At 29.7% G+C, this 12,633-nt stretch overlaps 1 protein-coding gene across 1 annotated transcript; it reads left to right on the top strand.

Moving 5' to 3' along the window:
• The first annotated feature begins 8,883 nt into the window (after positions 1–8,883).
• On the top strand, positions 8,884–12,344 carry LOC118028761 (uncharacterized). Its single transcript, XM_035032475.2, has 3 exons — positions 8,884–10,032; positions 11,201–11,321; positions 11,523–12,344. The coding sequence occupies exons 1-3, from the start codon at positions 9,283–9,285 to the stop codon at positions 12,104–12,106; spliced, it is 1,455 nt and encodes a 484-aa protein (XP_034888366.1). The 5' UTR covers positions 8,884–9,282; the 3' UTR covers positions 12,107–12,344.
• Positions 12,345–12,633: the final 289 nt, after the last annotated feature.

Raw genomic sequence — 12,633 nt, 5'->3', positions numbered from 1 at the left:
AAACAAAAAGAAAAACTAAAGGTATCAGTCGAGAACTACTTAGAAAAAAATTTAATATTAATAAACTAAATTAATTAAATAAAATTAAGTAAAAAGAAAAAATAAAAGAAAAAAAACTCTAAGAAGAAAAAAAAAATAAATAGAAAGAAATTTAATATTAACAAACCAAACTAAACGAAAAAAAATAATTAAAAAGAAAAAAAAACAAAAAAAAAAATTTCAGGTTAACTCGTCAAACCAAGTTAACCCGTTAAACCCGGATCCGTATCATGAATGTCTGGTAACTAAATAATAAAAAAAGTGAACATTAACAAACTAAACTAAACAAAAAAAATTAATTAAAAAGAAAAAAAAATTTCGGGTTAACTCGTCAAACCATGTTAACCCGTTAAATCTGGGATTTGTGTCATGAAAATCTAATAACTAAATTAAAAAAATTTAACATTAACAAACTAAATTAAACAAAAAAATTTATGAAAAAAAAAAAAAATTGATGGGTCAACCCAGAATTAACTAGGTTCACCCATGAAACCAGGTTAACCCGTGAAACTTGGGATATGTGTCATGAAAGTCTAATAACTAAATAGAAAGAAATTTAACATTAACAAACTAAACTAAACAAAAAAAATTAATTAAAAAGAATAAAAAGCAAAAAAAAAAATTCTAGGTTAACTTGTCAAACCAGGTTAACCCGTTAAATCTGAAAAACATATCATAAAAGTCTGATAACTAAATAAAAAAATTTAACATTAATAAACTAAATTAATCAAAAAAATTTTGTTAAAAGAAAAAAAAAACAAACAAAGAAGCAGAAAAAAATCCCAAAAGCTAAAAAAAATAATACATCTTTAAAAAAAAATAATAATAAAAAACACACACACATCCACCTAAAGAATCAGTGTTTAAGGAGTCAGAAAAATAAAGAAAAAAACAACCTAAAAAAAAAAAGCAAAATGTAAAAAAAAAAAAAAAATGACAGCTTAGCTTTTACTGTGGACCTTATAATATATATATGGTCAAATATCAAACTACTCTAAGTTGACCTTATAACAACCAAAAAAATCATTGTGAAAATATGAAGAAGAAAAAAACCCTTTAATATCAAATTTATCTTTTTGCTTTTAAGAATATTTTGATAGTTTCACTGTACTTTTAAATTTTTATTATTTTTAAATTTTTCTTACGATGTTACCGATGGAATATTGCCTCCAAAACATTAGAAGGAAAAGTAATGACACTAATGGATCAATTTTTTTTTAAAAAAAATAGGTGATAATAATGACTAGAATAAAGCGAATGCTTATCAAGAGGAAAAAAAAAATATAAAGTTAAATTCAAAGATAACCTAATGTTAAAGATCAAAACTGAAAATAAAAAAAAAAAAAAAAAAAAACAAAGTGCTTCAAGTCAACTGAAGCTAATATAACATACTCGCAGCCGGAGTTATGATGTTAGACTAAAATCATAGAAAGAATATTGAAAAAATAATGATAGACAATTCTTACAAATCCAAATGTAGAAAGATAAAAAAAAATCAATCAACATAAAAAGGCTCAAAAAATAAAACACCAACAAACCTAGTAAGGTTATCAAATCTCACCATTCAGATTATATGAATGGAATAATCTAATAAAATAAAATAAAAACAAAATTAATTCTTTTTATAAAAGAAAACTCAATTTTAAGGACAAAATAAAAAAAATATATAAAAAAGCATAAAAAAATCATGAGTTAACTGACTAAACCTATCAATTATGTCATGATATTGGGGTAACTTGATTGAAAGGATACCAAAAAAAATCACAAAACTTTTTTTTCAAAATAATCAATTTCAAAGGATAAAATAGTAAAAAATGAGTAAAAAAAAAACAATGACAACCCGTGTTAACTTTTCAAACTCGGAACCCGATTCGATAAACTAGAAGCATTTCCATTTGAAAAAATCATGAAGCTTCATTAAAAATAAAATTCAACTTTATAAAAAGGATCCAAAACAAAAAATTAAAATTAAAAGAATAAAGATTGAATTTGAAAAAAAATAACAATTCACAATTATAGATTCAGCAATGAAATTAAAAACAAAACTAAATTTGAAAAAAGATTAAGAATAAAAATAAAAAATAAATATATAAAGATTAAATTTAAAATATTAGTAAATGAGGGGACAATTCTAGGATTTTAAAAGTCCAACATGAATTTCGAGTTAATCATTACTTTCATATGTTTTAATAATAACCGAAAAAACTAAAAGTCAGCACATCGTGACAATTTTATTATTTTCTTGTTGTTGAAAAAAGTTTACATCAATCTCCTAACGTAACAGATGAGGTGAGCTGGACACAACGCCCTGCCACGTCACATCAACGGAGAAGTTTCAATGCTTAGGGTCTGTTTGGTATTGAGGTTGCATTAAAAAAAAAAAAAAAAAAAAAAACGAGGTTATAAAATTTAAAGTGGTTTAACATAATCGTAGAACGAGATTAGGCCACGGGATAATGATCAACGAGAATCAATTCAGTAAAATAGATTACGCAGATGAATCTAAAATTAAGGGGACCATGTTTAAGTTCCAGCCCATGCTTTGTATATTTATAGTGGGCTTTTATCTGGGGTTTGGTGATGAGAGAAGTAAATTCCGAGCTTGTCAATGCGTTTGGGGCTTGGACTTAAATGTACTGGATCCACAGTTATAAAGTTTTATGTTCTCTGTAGGCCCATCTGATTTGTTGAAAAATCATTTACTCTTTTCCTCCCAGGACAATAATAGCTCATCGTGAATGTATTAATTGGAATATGAATGGCCTAAACTTTTTTTTATATATATAATAAAAATAAATACCCATGGGCCATGAGAGTTCCAATAGCTAAAATAGTAAAATGCACGCGTAAACGTTTTTTTTTTATATATACCCATGGGCCATTCTCATTTCTTCAAATAAAATTTATTTCTCCAGTTTATTCATTTTTTTTTTATCTTGAGAAAACCATGACTTTTTTTATTGCCAATATAGTTATTCGAATAAAAAGTTTAAACAACTAAAATAAACACTGGTAAGAATTCAGATGATTTAAATTTATTATATAAAAAAAAGATATATTTTCTTAGTAGTAAACCCCTTCTTATTATTTATTTTTTCTACATTGATGAAAAGATGTGTCTCTTTTATTAGACACGTAGTTTTTAAAATAAAAGCTTGCTATGATTTGTGAAGAAATTTTTAATCAATGAATAAAAAAAATTTCAATTAGTTTGATTTGACTATAGGAAAAATAAAAGATTAGTTAGTTAAAGGGAGAAAAATTAAAAATCAGAAATATAGAAATAAAAAATATATATATTTTATTCTCAGTAAAAATTTATGTGCAATTGTTTTTTGAAAAACTATTCATATAGTTTCATATATATTCATTAAAAATTATAAATATTGTCACTAAAAGCTTTAATCATATTAAGAAAAGAATGAAAAAATTATATATATATATATATATAATATCATTGTTATTATTTACCTAGATAAAATTTTATTATAAAATATAAAAGAAAACAAGAGCCAAAAAACACAAGTTGAAAGGATGGCAAGGGCACACCTTACCTTTTTAAAAGGGCCAGACATATGGGCCTTTTAAAAGAAGGTTGGTCGAAGCTAAACTTAACAATTTAGGTCTGATCTACTTTTCATAAAATAACGAGACTTAAATTATTTTTATTGAATTTTTTCTACTAAAACAAATTTATTAACATTAATATTGAGTTTCTTTATCATTGAAATGTAGTCAACTTTTCACTTTTTTTCTCCAGTTACTTGCAACTGAGTTACTTTGTCCTTTCTCAATCATCACGGATTGAAATGTAAAATAAAAATAAAATATAAAGTTTGAAAAAATAAGTGACTAGAGTTAAAACAAAACAAAAAAATCTTTTTAGTACATGCCAGATTTAGTACGGTCACAAAAATTAAAAATCATAAAACCACGATAAAAAAATATTCTCCTCCGCTCGAATAGTTGAACAGGTACATTTCTAGATGTTATAGTTATGTTCTTTTATTTCTAATCTATTCTATTAATATTACAATATATATAACAATTTTTTTCATTCAAAGTTTTTTTTTTTTTTTTTGAAAAAACTTATCTTTAATTTATATATAAATTATGTATAAAACTTATTTCACATTGGACATTGAGATGAGCTACTTGTAAGAAATATAAAAAAAATTCAAAATTTATGATAACTAAAAATTTTAACTAGTTTTTTCAGGTAAATAATTGGTTATGTAGTAGAGAATAAAATAATCATTTTATATATTTCATCCCAAGATAAATTGCATTGTTATTTTTTTTTTAAATAAAGATACATAATGTATTTACTTATTAAGAGTTTGTCTCAACAAGTATATGTTTATTTTTTTTATTAAAAGTAAAAGAACTAAGACCTAAAGCAATAATTTGAAATCAAGACATTGTAACTAGGCTGAAACATGGCATTGAAAATGAGAACATGATAAACAATAATAGACCAAATTCACTCATATTATAGAAGAAGGGTATCCCAAAAAAAAACATGAACACCTTAATAAATTCACATACACATCCACAAGAACATAGAAAGTCTAATTTTTAATGACAAATGAATATTTACAATTAAAACTTAACGTTAAGGTTTGTTTACGAATATTTATATTTTTTAAATTTAAAAACAATGTTTTCATCATGGGTTTTTATCATTCAAATGAAAATAAAAGACTAGTAAGTATCTGGCAAGGTAGGTGTGCCCAGGAAGTTAATGCCAAGATGATACATATGGTGCCAAGGTCCATGGCCATCGCATGCATCGCAATGCCCCACGAGCAATTTAGTGCAGAAACAAGGTCCAGGGTGGCCCATCTTTGACACTGATTTAATCGAAGCATTTTAAATTGTATGTACTTTCGGACACTGTAAATGTATTATTTTTTTAGTACAAAGTCACAATAATCGATCAGAAGGAGAGAGTGGAGATGGCAGTTTGCACGTGTAAGAAATGTGATTAATTTTGGAGGACTCATCTACGAAAATTGTTCAAGAAAAATTAATGAATAAATGAGGACGGAAAGAGGATGTCCTTGAATGTCTAATTTTGGCTGTGAAACTTAATTATCGAGAGTAATTAATATTTGTCAACATGAAGACCTGGAATTCTCAAAAACTAGTATGATACAGGGGGCTGTAGGGTGAAGAGGAAGGAGATAGAGCACTTCCTATCATAGCCACAAACAAACAAAACTAAGAAGCAATATTTTTTATTGAATATGAAACTATATTTAGACAAGAAAACGGATAGTTTGTAAAAGTTATTAAATCAAGCTTTAACCTGTATCCTGTGAAGCTATTAAAGATAATTGATTAAATCAATGATTTATTAGTCAAGTGGTAGATTATTTGTATAGAAGATGATTAAAAAAATATATTAATATAATTATATATTAATTGACTTGAGTTAATTTAAATTAATCTATTAAATTTATAATTGAGTTATGGAACTCAATTGGATTCAAAAATTATTAATATATATATATATATATGTGTGTGTGAAATTATATTTATTTATAATTTAATTTTTATAATTTTTTTGAAACTATTTAATAATTCATTATGGTATAGAAATTAATCAAATAATTTATCAATGACATTATTTAAAAATATATATTTAAAAATCTTGAATACATCTTTGGTTATTAATCTGGTTGCTCCTATATATTAGGTTGTGTATTTTGTGGCAACTATTTTTTTAAAGAAAAACACCAAAAATAAAAGTTGGTTAGAAATTTAAATATCTAAAGAAACAAGAAAAAAATTAATCCTTTTGAACTTCTTTGTCCTTATATATTCACATTTTCTCTCTCGTGTCTTTTTTTCTTACCATGAAGATGTGCCTTCAATCACCCAAAAAACATTCATTTTAAAAAAAATTAAAAAACTTGAAACCTATAAAAAATAAAATAAATAAAATAAAAGTTAATATATAAAAAAATCAAAGAAAAAAAAAAGCTCAAGCATGCACATTTAAGCATGATTTTTTTTTTTTTAGCATAACAAAGACGCGTTATCTATTGAATAAATGAAGTGTTGTTGAATTGGGTTATAACCCAAAATTCAACCACCATTAATGGTAGCCAGAAAAATAAGGAAATTTTTTTTTTGTTTTAAAAAAATACTTTTTTACCCAAAAACATTTATAAAACATCACAAAAGGCCTCTTTAAACCACTAAAAAATCAAAACACCCCAAAACATAAAAATTGTCAATAAATTTAAAATTAGATATATATTTTTTTATGTATTTTACATTCCAATCCTCTATATTTTAACTTTGTTTGTTTAGTATAATTTCAAACTTAATTTATCAAGTAACAAGGAGATTCATATAAATTTTGTAAATTTTCCCATACCAGGTAATAAGCTAGATCATTAATGAGATCATATATGCTAGTTTATTACAGAGGTGGAGCTAATAACTCAGGATTCTTCTGTACTCGAATTATAGGCTGGGGACATTTATGCGAGAAATGGTGCATTTCATTTTCTCGGTGGAAGAATCAAATTACGCCCGCCGAACATTTACCTTCTAAGGATGTTTGACATTAAGTTTTAAAACTGTTTTTTTTTTTTAAAAAAAAAAATTTAATTTTTTTGATGTAATGATATTAAAAATAATAAAAAATAAAAAATATTTTAATATATATATATATATATATATATTAAAAGTACTTTACAACATAACTATCAAAGGGCCTCTTTGTTTCTGCGTTTCAAAAGTATTTTTAAAAAAATTTAATTTTTTTTTATTTTTTTTATTAACTTCAAATTAATATATTTTTAGTATTTTTAAATTATTTTAATGTGTTAATGTTAAAAATAAATTTTAAAAAATAAAAAATATTATTAATATATATTTTAACATAAAAATTTATTTAAAAACTAACCACATAAGACATTAATATAATTTCAAACTCCTCTGTACAATAAAATCCTGAGGCAACGTGGCCAGGACCGTGGCCAGGACCACACAATCATGCAAAGGTACTTCTGGCAAGGCCATGCCCCAGCCAGTAGCCAGAGCTAAGGAACTTTAAAATTTGTGGGAATACTGATGTTGGCTTCGGCTTTTCCTTTGGACATTTAAAATGTCGTTTCCTCTTCGGTTTGCAAGTGGAAAAATCAAAATCCTGATCGTATGAATCACCAGGCACGCGCGCCATGTTCCTTTTCAAATTGTTTTGTACATTATTAGTAAATTACTTTTCCACTACAGCACCTAGACCACAGGTTTTCCGTACAATGATGTCCTTGTCCGCGGGCCATCTCACAAGTGTCCTCAGTAAATACGGTATCTGTAATTCTAACCCAATTTAACAAAAAGTTTTTTTTTTTTTGAGAAAATATCATTGGTTAAAAAAACATTTTAAAAACAACAGCTTGAACAATATTGCTATTGAAAATTACCGTTGTTTCAAAAATTATTTTTAAACTTTATAAAAAATTAATTTAAATTTTTAAAAAAATTCCAAGGCCTTTAAATGAAATTCAATACCTAATGATCATCAAGAAATAATAGATCATTGTGGAACACATCAAAAACTTTATTTTTAACACAAAGATTTCAATAAAACAATCCAAATTATTTTTTTATTTATAGAAAATATTAAACTGGCTAAATAAACTTAGAAAAAAAACTATACTAGATAGAAATTAACATGAAGTTTAAAATAAATTTTCCTAAATAACAATGGACAATAAAATAAAATGTAGTTTAGGAAATAAATTTCCCGTTGCTATCAAAATGGATGATGCGTGGTTAATTCCTATTTTTGCATATTCTTTCCTAAACAAACTGAACACCAATTAATCCTTGCCACACATAAATGGATGGCATTCCGTGTAATAATAATTGATCGGCCGTCCATGGAAGGCCCTCCGACCCCCCTGCATGAAAGAATCCTGGACTGATTGGTTACTAAGAAAATCTCGATAAAAAAAAAAAAAGAGAGAGAGAGGCCTTGGCAGAGACTTGTAATCAATACGCTCGATCGCTACTCGTCAAATAAAGAAATAAACAAAAGGAAAAATCTAACAGCAGATCATTTTTTCACGCTTCCACTCTTCTGGACCCAGGACAAGCACACGTGCCAGAGTGCGTGAATAATGGGCAGTCAAATTGCATGGAAAGACAGCGTATCTATATACTGTCATCTTCAAGATTCTTCAAAGTCAACAACTGGTCTCTCACACCCGTCCAAAATCAAATCATACATGTAGAAAAGTACTCTCCTTGCTTTCATGTCATGTCTTAGGATGTGAAATTATTTTGTTAATTGAAAGGCTCGATCATTCTTGAATCTTGAATTATGAGGGGGTACCAATATTTTCTAGGTCTCTACCGTTTTAATTGCCCTTTTTATTTTATGGATAATATAACAACATAGAAAGCCATGCTCACCTTATAATAAAAAATAAATTAAAACCTTTTTTTTCTCAATTATCAATTCAAAGATTCAACGCTATTAAAAAAATTTGAAAATATTAAAAAATATATTAATTTAAAAAAATAAAAAAAATTAAATTCTTTCAAAAATACTATTAAAATATAAAAAATAAAAATGCCCAATATAGCAGTGGCGAGTCTCAGCTAGCTTTTCGATTATGAGAAAGACTCTAAAAAATAGCTACTAAGATCAAAATTAAAGGTACTTAAAAGAAGTGATGATTGTACTAGTAAATAGACCAAACAAGCTCATCATATATAATGCAGTCCTACGCGAAAAATTACCGTCCAGAAGTTAACGAGGTCTAGGTTATTAAGTACAGCCGTCAATAAAATTCAAAAAATTAATTAAATACACAAACCAAAGCAATAAAATAACCAGTCTTAAGATTCAAAAAAACTACTCAGAACACCTGCATAACAGGAACCATCCAAGCTTCTTCTACCTCTGCAGAAACTGTAACTCTCTTAACTCTTCTCAATCTCTCATTGAGATCTTCACCATTTGGAACTGGAACCTACCTCCCTCTTTCTTTCACTTCACCTCCACTCACTATAAAAACCCCACCCTCTCTCTGTAAGTTATTAGCGTCTGCCCTGCCAAAAAGCTGCAATCTCATAGAAGGTGAGTTTATGCAACCTTTGTAGCCTTTCCCTCTTTAAATGTCTCTTTCTCTCTTTTAGCAGTCTTTTCACAATCTCTGCCTTCCATCATTTACTTCACGGTTTAAACTTAGCTTAAGCTTTTTTCAACAAATATCAATGGCTTCTTCTTCTATGATAAGCTCGTCTTCTTCTTGTAAACAAATTCCCTTTTTGATCGAAAGAAAACCCTTGATGCTCAAAGATTATCTCCTTGATGATCTAAGTTCATGCTCATCCAAAGGCTTCAAGTCATTTCCTCGTAGTCACTGCTGTACAACCGTCCGATTTCTCCTCGAAGTCGACCACAAAACCAAAAAGCATCGGCATCAAAGGCAGCTTAACAAAAGAAGTAAATCATCAAAAGCAGCGTCTACAACAATATCAGCTCTTCAAAAAGCATCAGTAGCTGTTATCAACGCCGTTAAACTACTCCCATTTCCCTCCTCCAACTCCACCGTAAAGTCTCTGTCACCGTCAAGAACCAGAAAGGGGCTTTTACCTCGATGTCTTTCACGGAAGCTGTTTAAAAAGAGCTTTTGGAGAAAAACACCTGAGCACAATGGTCAGTGTAAAGAAAATAATGAGATCAGAGGGTGGAGATTGTTCCATGAGTTCTTGGAGGAACAAGATAGACCGTCTGATCAAACCACCAGCAGAATTTCAACTAGTTCAAGGACCAGCAGCAACAGTAACAGTAACGTCTGGACTACGGAGAGTGAATCTACTGTTGTCAGTGGTACATCTACTACGTCAGAGAGTTTTATAAGTGGCGCAAACGACGCCGTTTGTAATAATAAAGATCTAATCAAGGAAGTCAGCGACAGAGTAGGCGTATCAGTCGGCCAGGATTCCATCACAAACAGAGAGGTTGGTTAGAAAGTTTATATTTAATATTTCGCGTGTATAATTGCATGCTGCTGCCTCTCTCTTACAATTGGTTGGTATCATTCGTTTTTCTATCTCTAATTAAAAAAAGTGACACTTTTTGTTTTTTTTTTTTAAAAAAAAAAACTTCTATAAGCTCTTTAAAATGGGGTCAGACAATGCAACTTCTCGCAGCATTTTAGTTCCATGCCAGTAATTTGCTCTTGACTGTGTTGAAAATACCAAAAAAAATATAAACCCTAATTTGTATAAATTGCTCCAATGGTAAGGAATGATTTGATGGGGGGATTAGGAGATTGATTAAATATGGGAACTGGGATTTTCTTTTACGGGGGTATTTATTGGGAAGTGGGCAGGGTGCATCTCGGGACTTTGACGGTGGAGTGCTTCGAGGCCTACGATCCCGTTACGATTCGCGGGATCCACGGCGGTGAGATGAGATGGAGTATTTAGCTTCGTGGTATATGAAATACAGTACATATTCTTCTTCTTTCATAAAATCGATGTGGTAGGGATAGTTTTGGAATTTAGTATCAGGTGCGACCTAACTTCTTAAATTGTTATGTTGGAGTTTTCGGAGGTCAGTTGGAGAATAATGTAGAGATTAAATTTGTTTAATGTTTTTCAAACTGTTTTTAATTAAAAATTATTAAAATACTAGATATTCTTTTATAATTTTGACATGTTAATTTTAAAAATCTAAAAAATTTGTTTTAATAAATTCTCTTACAAAGCGCCCTCCACTACATTAGCAAAGAGACACTTAACCAACTCACCCATTCCTGGGATCTAGGAAGTCTTTAATTTTTGTCCTGTTCTTTCAGTATAAGAACTAAGTCACCTAAAAAACAATCAACTGATCTCTGGGTATACAGAATTGAGTGCAGTGAAACTCTGCCTAGTCGCATTAGAAAGTATGGGCTTGAGGTTTGTATTGTTATGCTGCTTTCAAGAGTCTTTATCAAATCCAATCCAATCCAGTTACTGAGAGTAAGGGATTGAAATGGGGCATTTGATTTCACCATGAACTGCATTATTATTTATTGTTTTAACGGGGCATGTCCCCAGAACTTCTTTTTCCTTGTTACCTTTTAATTTTGTATTGCAGAGGTGTTATTTTAATGCATTAATAGTCAATGTAATGTAACAGGAGTGGCCAAATGACACGGAGAAGGAGCAATTCAGTCCGGTGTCAATTCTGGACTGTCCATTCCAGGACGATGAAGAAGAGATTAGCTCTCCTTTCCATCGTAGTCCTATCCGCATGGAAGGTATCCATTCGTTTTCTTGAAAGGATTTTGAAATCTATTTATTCTATTCATTTGTGCATACCACCTGTGGCACCCGGTTCTGCGAGTAAAGATAAAATTGTTCATATTGATTTAATAAAATATTGTATATTTGGTGTGTTTTTTGCCTGTTTACCCGGTGGGATTCACTCTTTAACAAGATTTGAAAAATGTGATCAACAGGGACCAAACAAAAGCTTATGCAAAAGATCAGAAGGTTTGAGAGCCTCGCTCAACTAGACCCTGTAGACTTGGAGAAGCGAATTGCGATGGCAGAGTTGGGGGACGAATCTCTTGAATCCCCAGTGCAACATTGTTCAATGTCTATCAAAAGTGGTAATAACGACAATTTCAGTGAAGCGAAAGAAGAAAATGGAACAGAAAAGCATGCACAGGAGCTGCTCAAGCATGTCAAATCAACTATAGCATCACATAGCTTATCATCTAATAAGCTAGATAGCCTGTTGGTAGACTTCTTCACAGAGAAAATTGTGGAAAACAATGCGAGTGGAAGCGTGATCGGGTTATATAAAGAATTTGAGCACGAGCTAGGAGGAGCACAGGGTTGGATTAACGGGCAGCCTACAGAATTGTTTTTGGGGTGGGAGGTGGTGGAGAGCAGGCATGCCTACCTTGAAGATATGGAGAAGAATGGGAAGTGGAAAAACGTGGATCAAGAAAAAGAAGAGTTTGCTTTGGAGTTGGAGGTCGAGGTTTTTAATTCATTGGTAGACGAAGCTTTACTTGATTATATTCTAGCTAATTAATGTCATTAGTTGACTGCTTAAATTAAATCCATTTATTAATCATTGGATTACCCGCCGTGTTTATTTACATTCTGTCGGAGGAGAAGAATAAAACTTGCGAGATTTTGAGATTTGAGGAAGGATACGAGGTTCTTCCTTCAGTTTCCCCCGGGGTTCTGTCTCTTCAATCGTGCTTTACCATGGCTAAACATCTTGAAATGATCCAAGTAGTTACTCTCTGACTGAAAATGAGACAGATTTTATTACAAAAACTGAGAATGAAAGAACACGACCAAAAGCGAAAGACCTTGGCCCAAAAAAAAAAAAAAAACTGGTATCCGTCCGTTATTTTTCTCCTGAAAATGGCAAAGCTTTAACTCGCTCGTGCTGCATCATTCGAAAACTCCAATTACTTGGTTATAAATCTATAACAAAACGGAACATTGCAATATGCTAATAATACTCCAAATTATCATAAGATTCAGGCTCAGCTGAAATTACTTGGAAGTTGTTGGACTTCAAACTGACAGGATCATCTAAGCATTTGG

This window comes from Populus alba, chromosome 3 (genome assembly GCF_005239225.2).
Source record: "Populus alba chromosome 3, ASM523922v2, whole genome shotgun sequence".
Classification (NCBI taxonomy): Eukaryota; Viridiplantae; Streptophyta; class Magnoliopsida; order Malpighiales; family Salicaceae; genus Populus; species Populus alba.
The sequence above is the reverse complement of the archived record's forward strand: the minus strand, read 5'-3'. Positions and strand labels throughout refer to the sequence as shown.